This window comes from Pristiophorus japonicus, chromosome 3, assembly GCF_044704955.1.
Source record: "Pristiophorus japonicus isolate sPriJap1 chromosome 3, sPriJap1.hap1, whole genome shotgun sequence".
Taxonomy (NCBI): Eukaryota; Metazoa; Chordata; class Chondrichthyes; family Pristiophoridae; genus Pristiophorus; species Pristiophorus japonicus.
In genome coordinates, this window is record NC_091979.1 from 3,874,890 (window position 1) to 3,895,217 (window position 20,328).

General features: G+C 47.0%; 1 protein-coding gene across 1 annotated transcript in view; it reads left to right on the plus strand.

The window, feature by feature from the left end:
- The first annotated feature begins 9,073 nt into the window (after positions 1-9,073).
- Positions 9,074-20,328, plus strand: part of pnkd (PNKD metallo-beta-lactamase domain containing) — a 53,697-nt gene continuing 42,442 nt past the window's right edge. The window contains exon 1 of the mRNA XM_070877001.1: positions 9,074-9,261. Within this exon, the coding sequence (XP_070733102.1) occupies positions 9,074-9,261 (188 nt within the window). The remainder of the gene's footprint in view (positions 9,262-20,328) is intronic.

The following is a 20,328-nucleotide window of genomic DNA, read 5'->3' on the forward strand; positions in this document are numbered from 1 at the left end:
GAGACGTCCGGTGGTCATGAAAGAAAGACTTGCAATTATATAGCGCCTTTCATGACCACCGGACATCTCAAAGCATCATCATCATCATCATCATCATGTTCCCTCGAACGAGGATGATTTGCTTCCACTGCAAAAGGGATGAGTTTGCAGATGTTACAATGCAGGACCCGATGTTCCAGTCCTGAACTCCACGGGTGGATGGAAGATGCCTGTGCGTGACTTTTTTTAACATAAGAACATAAGAAATAGGAGCAGGAGTCGGCCATTCGGCCCCTCGAGCCTGCTCCGCCATTCAATAAGATCATGGCTGATCTGATCATGGACTCAGCTCCACTTCCCAGCCCGCTCCCCATAACCCGTTATCGCCTTATCGTTTAAGAAACTGTCTATTTCTGTCTTAAGTGTATTCAATGTTATTGTGTTCCTAACACAGATCAGACTGCGCACAGGGAGATTAAAGTAACAGTGACCTCAGACTTTATTAAGACACTCCAGAGTGAGGAACAGGCCTTAGGGGCCGGCTTATATACAGTGCTCCCAAGGGATGCTGGGATCCCTTGGGACTTTAGGGGATGCGCTCCCCGGTGGCGGAACATGGGAGTGCATGCTTTACAGATACACAACATCTGTCCCAGCTTCCACAGCTCTCTGAGGCAGCGAATTCCACAGATTTACATCCCTCTGAGAGAAGAAATTCCTCCACATCTCAGTTTTAAATGGGCGGCCCCTTATTCTAAGATCATGTCCCCTAGTTCTAGTCTCCCCCATCAGTGGAAACATCCTCTCTGCATCCACCTTGTCAAGCCCCCTCATAATCTTATACGTTTCGATAAGATCACCTCTCATTCTTCTGAACTCCAATGAGTGGAGGCCCAACCTACTCAACCTTTCCTCATAAGTCAACCTCCTCATCCCTGGAATCAACCGAGTGAACCTTCTCTGAACTGCTTCCACAGCAAAGATATCCTTTCGTAAATACGGAGAGCAGAACTATACGCAGTATTCCAGGTGTGGCCTCACCAATATCTTATATAGCTGTAGCAACACTTTCCTGCTTTTATACTCTATCCCCTTTACATAGAAACATAGGGCCCAAGTTTCCACATGATTTGCGCCTGATTTTTAGGAGCAACTGGTGGAGAACGGACTATCTTAGAAATCGCAATTCTCCACATTTTTTTTTTGCAGTTCTAGTCAGTTAGAACAGTTTCACTTTGGAACAGAATTTTTTTCTTCAAAAGGGGGCGTGTCCGGCCACTGACGCCTGATTTCAAAGTTTCCACAGTGAAAACGTACTCCAAACTAACTTAGAATGGAGCAAGTGAAGATTTTTGTAGAACTGAAAAAACCTTGTCTACGCATTAAAAAATCAGGCGCAGGTTACAAATTAAGCGTCGGGAACGAGGTGAGGGGGGGTGGGGGGGGAAGGGAAGTCATTAAATTCTATAATAAATCCTGAGTTATACTTATACAAATATTATACAAATAAATCCAAACTGAATAAAAATTTATAAGCAAAGAAAAGATTAAATAAACCATCTTCCTATCTGTGTGAAAGTGCTTCAGGCACGGAGAATGCTGCAGGGAGCCTCACAAGTTGAAACATAGAAACATATAAAATAGGAGCAGGAGTAGGCCATTCGGCCCTTCGAGCCTGCATCACCATTCAATAAGATCATGGCTGATCATTCACCTCAGTACCCCATTCCTGCTTTCTCTCCATACCCCTAGATCCCTTTAGCCGTAAGGGCCATATCTAACTCCCTCTTGAATATATCCAATGAACTGGCCTCAACAACTCTCTGCGGCAGGTAATTCCACAAGTTAACAACTCTCTGAGTGAAGAAGTTTCTCCTCATCTCAGTCCTAAATGGCCTACCCCTTATCCTAAGACTGTGTCCCCTGGTTCTGGACTTCCCCATCATCGGAAACATTCTTCCCGCATCAAAGCTGTCCTGTCCCGTCAGAATTTTGTAAGTTTCTATGAGATCCCCTCTCACCCTTCTAAACTCCAGTGTATAAAGGCCCAGTCGATCCAGTCTCTCCTCATATGTCAGTCCCGCCATCCCGGGAATCAGTCTGGTGAACCTTCGCTGCACTCCCTCAATAGCAAGAACGCCCTTCCTCAGATTAGGAGACCAAAACTGAACACAATATTCCAGGTGAAGCCTCACCAAGGCCCTGGACAACTGCAGTAAGACTTCCCTGCTCCTATACTCAAATCCCCTAGCTATGAAGGCCAACATACCATTTGCCTTCTTCACCGCCTGCTGTACCTGCATGCCAACTTTCAAAGACTGATGTACCATGACACCCAGGTCTCGTTGCACCTCCCCTTTTCCTAATCTGCCGCCATTCAGATAATATTCTGCTTTCGTGTTTTTGCCCCCAAAGTGGATAACCTCACATTTATCCACATTATACTGCATCTGCCATGCATTTGCCCACTCACCTAACCTGTCCAAGTCACCCTGCAGCCTCTTAGCATCCTCCTCACAGCTCACACTGCCACCCAGTTTAGTGTCATCTGCAAACTTGGAGATATAACACTCAATTCCTTCATCTAAATCATTAATGTATATTGTAAATAGCTGGGGTCCCAGCACTGAGCCCTGAGGCACCCCACTAGTCACTGCCTGCCATTCTGAAAAGGACCCGTTTATCCCGACTCTCTGCTTCCTGTCTGCCAACCAGTTCTCTATCCACGTCAGTACATTACCCCCAATACCATGTGCTTTGATTTTGCACACCAATCTCTCGTGTGGGACATTGTCAAAAGCCTTTTGAAAGTCCAAATACACCTCATCCACTGGTTCTCCCTTGTCCACTTTACTAGTTACATCCTCAAAAAATTCCAGAAGATTTGTCAAGCATGATTTCCCCTTCATAAATCCATGCTGACTTGGACCGATCCTGTCACTGCTTTCCAAATGCGCTGCTATTTCATCTTTAATAATTGATTCCAACATTTTCCCCACTACTGATGTCAGGTTAACCAGTCTATAATTACCCGTTTTCTCTCTCCCTCCTTGTTTAAACAGTGGTGTTACATTAGCTACCCTCCAGTCCATAGGAACTGATCCAGAGTCTATAGACTGTTGGAAAATGATCACCAATGCATCCACTATTTCTCGGGCCACTTCTTTAAGTACTCTGGGATGCAGACTATCAGGCCCCGGGGATTTATCGGCCTTCAATCCCATCAATTTCCCTAAAACAATTTCCCGCTTTATAAAGATATCCTTCAGTTCCTCCTTCTCACTAGACCTTCGGTCCCCTCGTATTTCCGGAAGATTATTTGTGTCTTCCTTCGTGAAGACAGAACCAAAGTATTTGTTTAACTGGTCTGCCATTTCTTTGTTCCCCATTATAAATTCACCTGAATCTGACTGCAAGGGATCTATGTTTGTTTTCACTAATCTTTTTCTCTTCACATAGCTATAGAAACTTTTGCAGTCAGTTTTTGTGTTCCCAGCAAGCTTCCTCTCATACTCTATTTTCCCCCTCCTAATTAAAACCTTTGTCCTCCTCTGCTCTGTTACAAAATTCTCCCAGTCCTCAGGTTTGCTGCTTTTTCTGGCCAATTTATATGCCTCTTCCTTGGATTTAACACTAACCTTAATTTCCCTTGTTAGCCACGGTTGAGCCACCTTCCCCGTTTTATTTTTACTCCAGACAGGGATGAACAATAGTTGTAGTTCATCCATGTGATCTTTAAATGTTTGCCATTGCCTATCCACCGTCAACCCTTTAAGTATCATTCGCCAGTCTATTCTAGCCAATTCACGTCTCATACCATCGAAGTTACCTTTCCAAAAGTTCAGGACCCTAGTCTCTGAATTAACTGTGTCACTCTCAATCTTAATAAATAATTCTACCATATTATGGTCACTCTTCCTCAAGGGGCATCGTACAACAAGATTGTTAATTAGTCCTTTCTCATTACACATCACCCAGTCTAGGATGGCCAGCCCTCTAGTTGGTTCCTCGACATATTGGTCTAGAAAACCATCCCTAATACACTCCAGGAAATCCTCCTCCACCGTATTGCTAGCAGTTTGGTTAGCCCAGTCAATATGTAGATTAAAGTCACTCATGATAACTGCTGTACCTTTATTGCACACATCCCTAATTTCTTGTTTGATGCTGTCCCCAACCTCACTACTACTGTTTGGTGGTCTGTACACAACTCCCACCAGTGTTTTATGCCCTTTGGTATTCCGTAGCTTCACCCATACAGATTCCACATCATCCAAGCTAATGTCCTTCCTTACTATTGCATTAATTTCCTCTTTAACCAGCAACGCCACCCCACCTCCTTTTCCTTTCTGTCTATCCTTCCTGAATGTTGAATACCCCTGGATGTTGAGTTCCCAGCCTTGGTCACCCTGGAGCCATGTCTCCGTGATGCCAATTACATCATAGCCGTTAACTGCTGTCTGCGCAGTTAATTCGTCCACCTTATTCCGAATACTCCTCGCATTGAGGCACAGAGCCTTCAGGCTTGTCTTTTTAACACACTTTGTCCCTTTAGGATTTTGCTGTAATGTGGCCCTTTTTGATTTTTACCTTGGGTTTCTCTGCCCTCCACTTTTACTTTTCTTCTTTCTATCTTTTGCTTCTGCCCCCATTCTACTTCCCTCTGTCTCCCTGCAAAGGTTCCCATCCCCCTGCCATATTAGTTTAACTCCTCCCCAACAGCACTAGCAAACACTCCCCCTTGGACATTGGTTCCGGTCCTGCCCAGGTGCAGACCGTCCGGTTTGTACTGGTCCCACCTCCCCCAGAACCGGTTCCAATGTCCCAGGAATTTGAATCCCTCCCTTCTGCACCACTCCTCAAGCCAAGTATTCATCTGAGCTATCCTGCGATTCCTACTCTGACTAGCACGTGGCACTGGTAGCAATCCCGAGATTACTACTTTTGAGGTCCTACTTTTTAATTTAGCTCCTTGCTCCCTAAATTCGTCTTATAGGACCTCAGCCCGTTTTTTACCGATATCGTTGGTACCTATATGCACCACAACAACTGGCTGTTTACCCTCCCCCTTCAAAATGTCCTGCACCCGCTCCGAGACATCCTTGACCCTTGCACCAGGGAGGTAACATACCATCCTGGAGTCTCGGTTGCGGCCGCAGAAACGCCTATCTATTCCCCTTACAATTGAATCCCCTATCACTGTAGCTCTCCCACTCTTTTTCCTGCCCTCCTGTGCAGCAGAGCCAGCCACGGTGCCATGAACTTGGCTGCTGCTGCCCTCCCCTGATGAGTCATCCCCCTCAACAGGACTCAAAGCGGCATATCTGTTTTGCAGGGGGATGACCGCAGGGGATCCCTGCACTACCTTCCTTGCACTGCTCTTCCTGCTGGTCTTCCATCCCCTATCTGGCTGTCTAACCTTTACCTGCAGTAAGACCAACTCACTATTCACGTCATTCTCAGCATCGTGGATGCTCCAGAATGAATCCACCCGCAGCTCCAGTTCCGCAACGCGGTCTGTCAGGGGCTGCAGCCGGATACACTTCCTGCATAGGTAGTCGTCAGGGACACTGGAAGCGTCCCTGACTTCCCACATAGTACAGGAGGAGCATAACACGTGTCCGAGCTCTCCTGCTATGACTTAACCCTTAGATTAACTTAATTTGGCAACAATAATGCAAAAAGGTTACTTACTGATAAAGAAAAAGAAAAACTACTCACCAATCACCAGCCAATCACTTACCCCCTTGGCTGTGACGTCACCTTTCGATTTCTTTCCACTTCTTTTTGCCTTCTCTCCCTGCTGCAGCTGCACCAGCTGGGCCTTTATAGGCCGCTCCGACGTCACCGAACCTCTTGCTGTGACGTCACACTTCGTTTTCTTTTCCTCCCAGGTCAGGGAGTCAGCACTGGCGGGGAAAACAAGACAAAGCAACACCTCCCGCTCCCACTTGCCTGAACTCTTACCTTTGCACTCTGACCTGTCACTGCACTCCGAGCAATACTGCACCAAGCCCCCTCTTTTTATACTGTTCCTGGCTGACTCACTGGCCTATTTAGGGAACTAGTTTTTAACTAGCTGCCCAATTAATTAAGATAGCTTGCTTGTTTGTCTCTGCTTAAAGCTACAAGAATCCTATCTGTTTAATATTGCAGTTTTACTTAAACTTGTAATCTTATTTTACCTTTAGAAGCTACTAGAGATTGTCACTAGTAATTTACAACAATTTAACCCTTCAACCCTGCAATAAAGGCCAAGATATCATTGGCCTTCCTGATCACTTGCTGTACCTACATACTATCCTGTGGTATGGTGTGGTGACCATTACACACCAGCCACCACACGGGCTTGACAGAGCTCGGCCTTTATCCATTGGCAAGGGTTAACCAGGACGATTGGAGACCTGCTCTGCTGCACAGACCTAGTGCGCCCACATATATCGCAGTGTGGGCTGGCCCGTGCTGCCCCGGTGTCTTCGGCTATTCTGGGCCCTGTACCCTCATTCGCCGCTCCTCCGCCACGATCTGTCACCGCTCCACCGCCACAAACATTCACCGAGCCTCCGCCACAAGTTCTCACCGCTCTTCCGCCACAATCACTCGCAAAGTCTCAAAGCACTTTACAGCCAACGAAGTACTTTTGGAATGTAGGATCTTCCAGAGACAGCGTTGGTGGTATTTCTCCAGCGACTTGAGGTGTCTACTGTACATGGTCCATGTCTCTGAGCCATACAGGAGGGCGGGTATTACTAATTACTACAGCCCTGTAGACCATGAGCTTGGTGGCAGTGTTCAGGTACTGGTCAAAACATAGAAACATAGAAAATAGGTGCAGGAGTGGGCCATTCGGCCCTTCGAGCCTGCACCACCATTCAATAAGATCATGGCTGATCATTCCCTCAGTACCCCTTTCCTGCTTTCTCTCCATACCCCTTGATCCCTTGAGCCGTAAGGGCCATATCTAACTCCCTCTTGAATATATCCAGTGAACTCTTTTCCTCAGGCGTGTGGAAATCTAGTTGCAATGCTCGATTGGGATATCACACTTGGTCAATTTAGAATTAAAAATCAAAAAACAAAACTTATGTCAGCAACTAGAATTAAATCAAGGCGTCAGCAGTTGAAACCACACGCTGTGTTATCGTTATCCTGTGACATAGTTACACAAAGGTCAGAAAAGGGAAGATAAAGGGCGACAGTTTGTAAGGCAGACTCAGGATGACCTAAGATAAGGGAAACTGCGATCAGACAACTATGGCTGACAGAGATAAGCGCAGAACTAAAACCTATGGCCTTGTGATATGTAAAGAATTTATTGTTTTTAACTTAATCAACTAACCTGAGATCATGTGAGACTTTGTAACAATGTGACTTATTCCTGCAACTAACTGATGACATTAATGTCATTACACGTAATACACGGAGCCTGTTTACTTGTGTGTATAAATATATGCTACATCGTGTGTTCGGGGGAGGGACCCGCTCATCCGTTGACTGAGCGGCTGCTACTACCCCTTGCGCAAGTAAATCAAATAGAGAAAGTGCTAGAAGCGAAGAAATTGTCTGAGTCTAACTCGGGGTCGAGGAAATTACAACAGGCGGCCGGCCGAAGGCTGCACTGGAGGCGGTGTTGAATCTCGTCGTCGATGTCTGCTCTTGTTGACAGGAGGCTCCCGAGATAGGGGCAATGGTCCTCAGAGCCTCCCCTGATAAAGTGCGACACCCCCCACCGACACCTGGGAGTCCCTGGCCACAAAGACCAGTCCGCCCCAAGTGGAGGAAGTGCATCCGGGAGGGCGCTGAGCACCTCGAGTCTCGTCGCCGAGAGCATGCAGAAACCAAGCGCAGGCAGCGGAAGGAGCGTGCGGCAAACCAGTCCCACCCACCCCTTCCCTCAACCACTGTCTGTCCCACCTGTGACAGGGTCTGTGGCTCTCGTATTGGACTGTTCAGCCACCGAAGGACTCACTTTTAGAATGGAAGCAAGTCTTCCTCGATTCCGAGGAACTGCCTATGATGATGAGCACTCTCACCTCAGTCAGAAGGTCATGGGTTCAAGTCCCCCTCCAGGGACTTGAGCACATAAATCTAGGCTGACACTCCCAGTGCAGTGCTGAGGGAGTGCCGCACTGTCGGAGGTGCCGTCTTTCAGATGAGACGTTAAACCGAGGCCCCGTCTGCTCTATCAGGTGGATGTAAAAGATCCCACGGCCACTATTTCGAACTCCTATATGGCACGTGAGCCCCAGGTGGGCAGAGGAAACGTTACAGGGACACCCTCAGAGCCTCCCTGATAAAGTGCAACATCCCCACCGACACCTGGGAGTCCCTGGCCAAAGACCGCCCTAAGTGGAGGAAGTGCATCCGGGAGGGCGCTGAGCACCTCGAGTCTCGTCGCCGAGAGCATGCAGAAACCAAGCGCAGGCAGCGGAAGGAGCGTGCGGCAAACCAGTCCCACCCTCCCCTTCCCTCAACCACTGTCTGTCCCACCTGTGACAGGGACTGTGGCTCTCGTATTGGACTGTTCAGTCACCTGAGGACTCGCGCTAAGAGTGGAAGCAAGTCTTCCTCGCCCCCGAGGGACGGCCTGTGACGATGATGGCGTGCAGTCACTGTGGGGAAAGGCGCTAGAGAAATGCCAAGTCTTTTTTTTCGTCTTTGTCAGAGGCAAGGACTTTTGCCACCGTCCCTCAGGCAGCCGCCCCTGTCAGTCACAGAGTGGGGCACCGCCCCCTTTCTCACCGTCCTGCCTGGGCCGGGGTGGGCGGGGTCTGCGGCGATGTCTGTCAATCATCCTCAACACCGCCCGCCCTGAAACGGCGGCGTTTGCGTCACGCTGTCAATCATTCTGAAGCCCGCCCCGCCCTCCACTCCTTATATGATATTGACGGGGCGGCGCCTTCTCCCTATGCCGTCAATCATCCGGAGTTAGCCCCGCCCTCCGTTCCTTATACGGCGGCGGCGGGGGGGGGGGGGGGGAGGAGGCGGTTTGTGAGTGGCGGTGTCAATCAGCGGCGTCCCCGCCTTTCGCGCCTTATAAGGAGCGGAGGGAAGGGGGCGTGGCCGGCTCCAGGGCGGCGGCGCGTGCGCGGTGATGCTGAGCTGGGCTGTGGGCTGCGGGCTGGCGGCCGCGGCGCTTCTCCTCCTCATCCTCCTCCTGCTCGCCGTGTTGGGCTGCCCGGGCCCGGGCCCGGGCCGGGGCTGGGGCTGTCGCTGCCAGCGGTGGCTGTGCTCGAGAAGCGAGCCGATGGCGCGGACCGAGAAGCCGCTCTTCAGGATCGCGTGAGTGACTGTCCGGTGCTGAGGCCCACCGCTCCGGCCGCTCCGGCTCGGCGGGTCGGCGGCTAAGATGGCGGCGGACGACGAGCAGGCGGGAGAGGAGCGCATGCGTAAGCCCGGGCGGTGGGAGGGAGAGGAGCGAAAGCGCATGCGTAGGCCCGGGTGGTGGGAGAGAGAGAGGAGCGAAAGCGCATGCGTAGACCCGGGCGGTGGGAGAGAGGAGCGAAAGCGCATGCGCGGATCCGGGCGACTCGACCGAGACCGACGAAAGCGCACGCGCGAGCCTGAGCGGCGACAGAGGTGAGAGCAAGCGCATGCGCGGGCCCGGGCGTAGCTGTCAATCAACCCGAGCAGCGCGCAACAGAACCACAGGCTGCAGCGACCCAGGGCAGTGGTGCAATGCTGAAAAGGATCTTTTCCCTCCAGCACCTTGCAGGCTCTGGGCAATGCACACACACATCCTGCAGCCAACGCGTCCAGAGCCCAGTCTCAATCTGCGGCAGGTTGTGCAATGCTTGGAACCGATGCAAATGTGCTGGGTCCTCAACTATTTACAATCTATATTAATGACTTGGAAGAAGGGACCGAGTGTAACGTAGCCAAGTTTGCTAACGATACAAAGATGGGTGGGAACACAAAAAATCTGCACAGGCTAAGTGAGTGGGCAAAAATTTGGCAGATGAAGTATAATATGGGAAAGTGTGAGGTCATGCACTTTGGCACAAAAAAAATCAAGGAGCAAGTTATCATTTAAATGGAGAAAGATAGCAAAGTGCCGCAGTACAGCGGGACCTGGGGGTACTTGTGCATGAAACACAAAAGGTTAGTGTGCAGGTACAGCAAGTGATCAGGAAGGCCAATGGAATCTTGGTCTTTATTGTAAAGGGGCTGGAGTATAAAAGCCGGGAAGTCTTGCTACAGCTATACAGGGTATTGGTGAGGCCACACCTGGAATACTGCGTGCAGTTTTGGTTTCCATATTTACGAAAGGATATACTTGCTTTGGAGGTAGTTCAGAGAAGGTTCACTAGGTTGATTCCGGGGATGAGGGGGTTGACTTATGAGGAAAGGTTGAGGAGGTTGGGCCTCTACTCATTGGAATTCAGAAGAATGAGAGGTGATCTTATCGAAACGTATAAGATTATGAGGGGGCTTGACAAGGTGGATGCAGAGAGGATGTTTCCACTGATGGGGGAGACTAGAACTAGGGGGCATGATCTTAGAATAAGGGACCGTCATTTTAAAACTGAGATGAGGAGAAATTTCTGCTGAGGGTTGTAAATCTGTGGAATTCGCTGCCTTAGAGAGCTGTGGAAGCTGGGACATTGAATAAATTTAACACAGAAATAGACAGGTTCTTAAACGATAAGGGAATAAGGGGTTATGGAAAGCGAGCGAGGAAGTGGACCTGAGTCCATGATCGGATCAGCCATGATCGTATTAAATGCAGGGGCAGGCTTGAGGGGCCGTATGGCCTACTCCTGCTCCTATTTCTTATGTTCTTATAAATCTCCTCTGTACCCTCTCCAGTGCAATCACGTCTTTCCTGTAATATGTTGACCAGAACTGTACGCAGTACTCCAGCTGTGGCCTAACTAATGTTTTATACAGTTCAAGCATAACCTCCCTGCTCCTGTATTCTATGCCTTGGCTAATAAAGGCAAGTATCCCGTATGCCGCCTTAACCACCTTATCTACCTGGCCTGCTTCCTTCAGGGATCTGTGGACATGTATTCCAAGGTCACTCTATTCCTCTACACTTCAGTGTTCGACCATTTAATGTGTATTCCCTTGCCTTGTTAGCCTTCCCCAAATGCTTTACCTCACACTTCTCCGGATTGAACTCCACTCGTCATTGATGTCATCCTGCAGTTCCACAGATTTCTTCTTCATTATCAACAACATTTCTAATTTTTGCATCATCTGCACACTTCTTAATCATACCCCCTACGTTCAAGTATAAATCATTGATATATACCACAAAAAGCAGTACTGAGCCCTGCAGAACCCCACTGGAAACATCCTTCCAGTCACAAAAACACCCATCAACCATTACCCTTTGCTTCCTGCCTCAGCCAATTTTGGATCCAACTTGCCACTTTGCCCTGGGTTCCAGGGGCTTTTACGTTCGTGACCAGTCTGCTATCTGGGACCTGATCAAAAGCCTTGTTAAAATCCATATACACCACATCTAACGCACCACTCTCATCGACCCTCCTTGTTACATAAGAACCTAAGAAATAGAAACATAGAAAATAGGTGCAGGAGTAGGCCATTCGGCCCTTCTAGCCTGCACCGCCATTCAATGAGTTCATGGCTGAACATTCAACTTCAGTACCCCATTCCTGCTTTCTCGCCATACCCCTTGATCCCCCTAGCAGTAAGGACCTCATCTAACTCCTTTTTGAATATATTTAGTGAATTGGCCTCAACAACTTTCTGTGGTAGAGAATTCCACAGGTTCACCACTCTCTGGGTGAAGAAGTTCCTCCGCATCTCGGTCCTAAATGGCTTACCCCTTATCCTTAGAATAGGAGCAGGAATAGACCATACGGCCCCTCGAGCCTGCTCCGCCATTTAATAAGATCATGGCTGATCTGATCATGGACTCAGCTCCACTTCCCCGCCCGCTCCCCATAACCCTTTACTCCCTTATCGTTCAAAAATCTGTCTATCTCCACCTTAAATATATTCAATGACACAGCCTCCACAGCTCTCTGGGGCACAGAAGAAATTCTGAGAGAAGAAATTCCTCCTCATTTCCTTTTTAAATTTGTGACCCCTTATTCTGAAGCTATCCCCCTAGTTCTAGATTCCCTCACGAGGGCTAAAAATCCTCTCTGCATCTGCCTTGTTGAGCCCCCTCACATCTCGCATTCATCTCCAATGAGTATAGGTCCAATCTGCTCAACCTTTCTTCATAAGACAACCCTTTCATCTTAGGAATCAACCTACTGAACCTTTTATGAACTGCCTCCAATGCAAGTATACCCTCCTAAATAAGGAGACCCGAACTGTACGCAGTACTCCGGGTGTGGCCTCACCAATACCCTGTACAGTTGTAGCAGGACTTCTCTGCTTTTATATTCTAGCCCCCTTGCAATAAAGGCCAACATTCCATTTGCCTTCCAAATTACTTGCTGTACCTGCTTACTAACTTTGTATTTCATGTATGAGAACATCCAGATCCTTCTGTACCACAGCATTCTGTAGTGTCTCCATTTAAATAATCTGCTTTTCACAGTTTCCCACATTATACTCCATCTGCCAAATTTTTGCCCACTCACTTACCCTGTCTATATCCCTTTGTAGATTCTTTGCGTCCTCCTCACAACTTGCTTTCCCACCTATCTTTGTATCATCAGCAAACTTGGCTACATTACACTCGGTCCCTTCATCCAAGTCATTAATATAGATTGTAAATAGTTGAGGCCCCAGCATTGATTCCTGTGGCACCCCATTAGTCAACCAGAAAATGACCCATTTATCCCGACTCTCTGTTTTCTGTTACATAGAAAATAGGTGCAGGAGTAGGCCATTCGGCCCTTCAAGCCTGCACCGCCATTCAATGAGTTGATGGCTGAACATGCAACTTCAGTACCCCATTCCTGCTTTCTCACCATACCCCTTGAGCCCCCTAATAGTAAGGACTTCATCCAACTCCTTTTTGAATATATTTAGTGAATTGGCCTCAACAACTTTCTGTGTTAGAGAATTCCACAGGTTCACCACTCTCTTGGTGAAGAAGTTTCTCCTCATCTCGGTCCTAAATGGCTTACCCCTTATCCTTAGACTGTGACCCCAGGTTCTGGACTTCCCCAACATTGGGAACATTCTTCCTGCATCTAACATGTCTAAACCCATCAGAATTTTAAACGTTTCTATGAGATCCCCTCTCATTCTTCTGAACTCCAGTGAATACAAGCCCAGTTGATCCAGTCTTTCTTGATATGTCAGTCCTGCCATCCCGGGAATCAGTCTGGTGAAACTTCGCTGCACTCCCTCAATAGCAAGAATGTCCTTCCTCAAGTTAGGAGACCAAAACTGTACACAATATTCCAGGTGTGGCCTCACCAAGGCCCTGTACAACTGTAGTAACATCTCCCTGCCCCTGTACTCAAATCTCCTCGCTATGAAGGCCAACATGCCATTTGCTTTCTTAACCGCCTGCTGTACCTGCATGTCAACTTTCAATGACTGATGTACAATGACACCCAGGTCTCATTGCACCTCCCTTTTCCTAATCTGTCACCATTCAGATAATAGTCTGTCTCTGTTTTTACCACCAAAGTGGATAACCTCACATTTATTCACATTATACTTCATCTGCCATGCATTTGCCCATTCACCTAACCTATCCAAGTCACTCTGCAGCCTCATAGCATCCTCCTCGCAGCTCACACTGCCACTCAACTTAGTGTCATCCGCAAATTTGGAGATACTACATTTAATCCCCTCGTCTAAATCATTAATATACAGTGTAAACAGCTGGGGCCCCAGCACAGAACCTTGCGGTACCCCACTAGTCACTGCCTGCCATTCTGAAAAGTACCCATTTACTCCTACTCTTTTTGCTTCCTGTCTGACAACCAGTTCTCAATCTATGTCAGCACACTACCCCCAATCCCATGTGCTTTAACTTTGCACATAAATCTCTTGTGTGGGACCTTGTCGAAAGCCTTCTGAAAGTCCAAATACACCACATCAACTGGTTCTCCCTTGTCCACTCTACTGGAAACATCCTCAAAAAATTCCAGAAGATTAGTCAAGCATGATTTCCCTTTCACAAATCCATGCTGACTTGGACCTATCATGTCACCTCTTTCCAAATGCGCTACTATGACATCCTTAATAATTGATTCCATCATTTTACCCACTACCGATGTCAGGCTGACTGGTCTATAATTCCCTGTTTTCTCTCTCCCTCCTTTTTTTAAAAAGTGGGGTTACATTGGCTACCCTCCATTCCATAGGAACTGATCCAGAGTCTATGGAATGTTGGAAAATGACTGTCAATGCATCCGCTGTTTCCAAGGCCACCTCCTTAAGTACTCTGGGATGCAGTCCATCAGTCCCTGGGGATTTATCGGCCTTCAATCCCAATTAGTTAGCCAATCCTCTATCCATGCTAATATATTACCCCCAACCCCGTGAACTTTTATCTTGTGCAGTAACCTTTTATGTGGCACCTTGTCAAATGCCTCTGGAAGTCCAAATACACCACATACACTGGTTCCCCCTTATCCACCCTGCTCGTTACATCCTCAAAGAACTCTAATAAATTTGTCAAACATGATTTCTCTCTCATACAATCAAGCAGAGTCAACATGCTTTTATTATGATTTTCTAAATGTCCTTCTAATACTTCCTTAATAATGGGTTCCAGCATTTTCCCAATGTCAGATGTTAGGCTAACTGGCCTATAGTCTCTTGCTTTCTGTCTCTCTCCTTTCTTGAATAGGGGTGTGACATTTGCGGTTTTCCAATCCATTGGGACCTTTCCAGAATCGAGGGAATTTTGGTAGATTACAACCAATGCACTATCTCTGCAGCCACTTCTCTTAAGATCCTAGGATGCAGGCCACCGGGTCCAGGGGACTTGTCCACCTTTAGTCCCATTAGTTTGCCCAGTACTTTTTCTCCAGTGATCATAGAAACATAGAAAATAGGTGCAGGAGTAGGCCATTCAGCCCTTCGAGCCTGCACCACCATTCAATAAGATCATGGCTGATCATTCCCTCAGTACCCCTTTCCTGCTTTCTCTCCATACCTCTTGATCCCTTTAACCGTAAGGGCCATATCTAACTCCCTCTTGAATATATCCAATGAATTGGCCTCAACAACTTTCTGTGGTAGAGAATTCCACAGGTTCACAATTCTCTGGGTGAAGAAGTTTCTCCTCATCTCGGTCCGAAGTGGCTTAGCCCTTATCCTTAGACTGTGACCTCTGGTTCTGGACTTCCCTAACATCGGGAACATTCTTCCTGCATCTAACCTGTTCAACCCCGTCAGAATTTTATATGTTTCTATGAGATCCCCTCTCATCCTTCTGAACTCCAGTCAATACAAGCCCAGTTGATCCAGTCTCTCCTCATATGTCAGTCCTGCCATCCCGGGAATCAGTCTGGTGAACCTTCGCTGCACTCCCTCAATAAGCAAGAACATCCTTCCTCAAATTAGGAGACCAAAACTGTACACAATATTCCAGGTGTGGCCTCACCAAGGCTCTGTACAACTGCAGTAAGACCTCCCTGCTCCTATACTCAAATCCCCTAGCTATGAAGGCCAACATGCCATTTGCCGCCTTCACCGCCTGCTGTACCTGCATGCCCACTTTCAATGATTAATGAACCATGACACCCAGGTCTCGTTGCACCTCCCCTTTTCCTAATCTGTCACCATTCAGGTAATAATCTGCCTTCCTGTTTTTGCTACCAAAGTGGATAACCTCACATTTATCCACATTATACTGCATCCGCCATGCATTTGCCCACTCACCTAACCTGTCCAAATCACCCTGCAGCATCTTGGCGTCCTCCTCACAGCTCACACTGCCACCCAGTTTAGTGTCATCTGCAAACTTGGAGATATTACACTCAATTCCTTCATCTAAATCATTAATGTATATTGTAATTTTAAACAACAGCAAAGAATGACTAAAAAAGCAATAAAGAAAGGAAAGATAGATTACGAGGGTAAACTTGCGCAAAACATAAAAGCAGATAGTAAAAGCTTTTACAGATATATAAAACGGAAAAGAGTGACTAAAGTAAATGTTGGTCCCTTAGAAGATGAGAAGGGAGATTTAATAATGGGAAATGTGGAAATGGCTGAGACCTTAAACAATTATTTTGCTTCGGTCTTCACAGTGGAGGACACAAAAACCATGGCAAAAATTGCTGGTCGCAGGATTGTGGGAAGGGAGGACCTTGAGACAATCACTATCACTAGGGGGGTAGTGCTGGATGGGCTAATGGGACTCAAGGTAGACAAGTCCCCTGGTCCTGATGAAATGCATCCCAGGGTATTAAAAGAGATGGCGGAAGTTATAGCAGATGCAATCGTTATAATCTACCAAAATTCTCTGGACTCTGGGGAGGTACCAGCAGATTGGAAAGCAGCTAATGTAACGCCTCTGTTTAAAAAAGGGGGCAGGCAAAAGGCAGGTAACTATAGGCCGGTTAGTTTAACATCTGTAGTGGGGAAAATGCTTGAAGCTATCATTAAGGAAGAAATAGCAGGACATCTAGATAGGAATAGTGCAATCAAGCAGACGCAGCATGGATTCATGAAGGGGAAATCATGTTTAACTAATTTACTGGAATTCTTTGAGGATGTAACGAGCATGGTGGATAGAGGTGTACCAATGGATGTGGTGTATTTAGATTTCCAAAAGGCATTCGATAAGGTGCCACACAAAAGGTTCCTGCAGAAGATAGAGGTACGTGGAGTCAGAGGAAATGTATTAGCATGGATAGAGAATTGGTTGGTGAACAGAAAGCAGAGAGTCGGGATAAATGGGTCCTTTTCAGGTTGGAAATCGGTGGTTAGTGGTGTGCCACAGGGATCGGTGCTGGGATCACAACTGTTTACAATATACATAGATGACCTGGAAGAGGTGACAGAGTGAAGTGTAACAAAATTTGCAGATGACACAAAGATTAGTGGGAAAGTGGGTTGTGTAGAGGACAGAGGCTGCAAAGAGATTTGGATAGGTTAAGCGAATGAGTTAAGGTTTGGCAGATGGAATACAATGTCGGAAAGTGTGAGGACTTTGCGGGGGGGAAAAAAACAGTAAAAGGGAATATTATTTGAATGAGGAGAAATTACAACATGCTGAGGTGCAGAGGGACCTGGGGGTCCTTGTGCATGAAACTCTTTTTGGAGTTCACCTGCAAAAACATAAAACATTAATAAAATTTCTCGTAGCGAGCTAAGTTGACCGCGGTAGGACTCGAACCTGCAATCTTCTGAATCCCAAAAAGTTAGTTTGCAGGTGCAGCAGGTAATCAGGAAGGCGAATAGAATGTTGGCCTTCATTGCGAGAGGGATGGAGTACAAAAGCAGGGAGGTCCTGCTGCAACTGTATAGGGTATTGGTGAGGCCGCACCTGCAGTTTTGGTCACCTTACTTAAGGAAGGATATACTGGCTTTGGAGGGGGTACAGAGATGATTCACTAGGTTGATTCCGGAGATGAGGGGGTTACCTTATGATGATAGATTGAGTAGACTGGGTCTTTACTCGTTGGAGTTCAGAAGGATGAGGGGTGATCTTATAGAAACATTTAAAATAATGAAAGGAATAGACAAGGTAGAGGCAGAGAGGTTGTTTCCACTGGTTGGGGAGACTAGAACTAGGGGGCACAGCCTCAAAATACGGGGGAGCCAATTTAAAACAGAGTTAAGGAATTTCTTCTCCCAGAGGGTTGTGAATCTGTGGAATTCTCTGCCCAAGGAAGCAGTTGAGGCTAGCTTATTGAATGTATTCAAGTCACACATAGATTTTTAACCAATAAGGGAATTAAGGGTTATAGGGAGCGGGCGGGTAAGTGGAGCTGAGTCCACGGCCAGATCAGCCATGATCTTGTTGAATGGTGGAGCAGGCTCGAGGGGCTAGATGGTCTACTTCTGTTCCTAATTCTTATGTTATGTAAATAGCTGGGGTCCCACCACTGAACCTTTCTTTGTTCCCCATTATAAATTCACCTGATTCTGACCTCAAGGGACTTACATTTGTCCTCACTAATCTTTTTCTCTTCACATATTTATAGAATCTTTTGCAGTCAGTTTTTATGTTCCCAGCAAGCTTACTCTCATACTCTATTTTCCCCCTCCTAATTAAACCCTTTGTCCTCCTCTACTGAATTATACATTTTTCCCAGTCTTCAGGTTTGCTGCTTTTTCTGGCCAATTTATATGCCTCTTCTTTGGATCGAACACTATCCCTAATTACCTTTGTTAGCCACGGTTGAGCCACCTTCCCCGTTTTATTTTTACGCCAGACAGGGATGTACAATTGTTGAAGTTCATCCATGTGATAGTTAAATGTTTGCCATTGCCTATCCACCGTCAACCTTTTTAGTATCATTTGCCAGTCTATCCTAGCCAATTCACGTCTCATACCATCGAAGTTACCTTTCCTTAAGTTCAGAACCCTAGTCTCTGAATTAACTGTGTCACTCTCCGTCTTAACGAAGAATTCTACCATATTATGGTCACTCTTCCCCAAGGGGCCTCGCACAAGAAGATTGCCAATTAATCCTCTCTCATTACACAAAACCCAGTCTAGGATGGCCAGCTCGCTAGTTGGTTCCTCGACATATTGGTCCAGAAAACCATCCCTTTTATATATTCCAGGAAATCCTCCACCACTGTATTGCTACCAGTTTGGTTAGCCCAATCTATATGTAGATTAAAGTCACCCATGGTAACTGCTGTACCTTTATTGCACGCATCCCTAATTTCCTGTTTGATGCTGTCCCCAACCTCACTACTACTGTTTGGTGGTCTGTACACAACTCCCACTAGCCTTTTCTGTCCTTTGGTATTCCGCAGCGCCACCCATACCAATTCCACATCATCCAATGTCTTTCCTTACTATTGCGTTAATCTCCTCTTTAACCAGCAACGTTACACCACCTCCTTTTCCTTTCTGTTTATCCTTCCTGAATCTTGAATACCCCTGGATGTTGAGTTCCCAGCCTTGGTCACCCTGGAGCCAAGTCTCCGTAATCGCAATTACATCATCTCCGTTAACAGCTATCTGCACAGTTAATTCATCCTCCTTATTACAAAGGCTCCTCGCATTGAGGCACAGAGCCTTCAGGCTTGTTTTTTTAACACACTTTGTCCTTTTAGAATTATGTTGTAATGTGGCCCTTTTTGATATTTGCCTTTGATTTCTCTGCTCTCCTTTCCTTATCTCCTTTCTACCTTTTGCTTCTGCTCTCATTTTACTTCCCTCTGTCTCCCTGTATAGATTCCCATCCCCCTGCCATGTTAGTTTAAACCCTCCCCAACAGCATGAGCAAACCTCCCCCTAGAACATTGGTATTTCTGCAGCCTTGTTGACCATGAGCTTGGTCTTCAAACACTCTCCTCCTCAGGCGGCCGAAGGCTGCACTGGCACACTGGAGGCGGTGTTGAATCTCGTCATAAGAACATAAGAATTAGGAACAGGAGCAGGCCATCTAGCCCCTCGAGCCTGCTCCGCCATTCAACAAGATCATGGCTGATCTGGCCGTGGACTCAGCTCCATTTCCCGCCCGCTCCCCATAACCCTTAATTCCCTTATTGGTTAAAAATCCATCTATCTGTGACTTGAATACATTCAATGAGCTAGCCTCAACTGCTTCCTTGGGCAGAGAATTCCACAGATTCACAACCCTCTCGGAGAAGAAATTCCTTCTCAACTCTGTTTTAAATTGGCTCCCCCGTATTTTGAGGCTGTGCCCCCTAGTTCTAGTCTCCCCGACCAGTGAAAACAACCTCTCTGCCTCGATCTTTCATGATTTTAAATGTTTCTATAAGATCACCCCTCATCCTTCTGAACTCCAACGAGTAAAGACCCAGTCTACTCAATCTATCATCATAAGGTAACCCCCTCATCTCTGGAATCAGCCTAGTGAATTGTCTCTGTACCCCCTCCAAAGCTAGTATATCCTTCCTTACGTAAGGTGACCAAAACTGCACTCAGTACTCCAGGTGCGGCCTCACCAATACCCTGTACAGTTGCAGCAGGACCTCCCTGCTTTTGTACTCCATCCCTCTCGCAATGAAGGCCAACATTCCATTCGCCTTCCTGATTACCTGCTGCACCTGCAAACTAACTTTTTGGGATTCAAAGAGTTTCATGCACAAGGACCCCCAGGTCCCTCTGCACCTCAGCATGTTGTAATTTCTCCCCATTCAAATAATATTCCCCTTTACTGTTTTTTTTTCAAGGTGAATGACCTCACATTTTCCGACATTGTATTCCATCTGCCAAACCCTTAGCCCATTCGCTTAACCTATCTAAATCTCTTTGCAGCCTCTCTGTGTCCTCCACACAACCTGCTTTCCCACTAATCT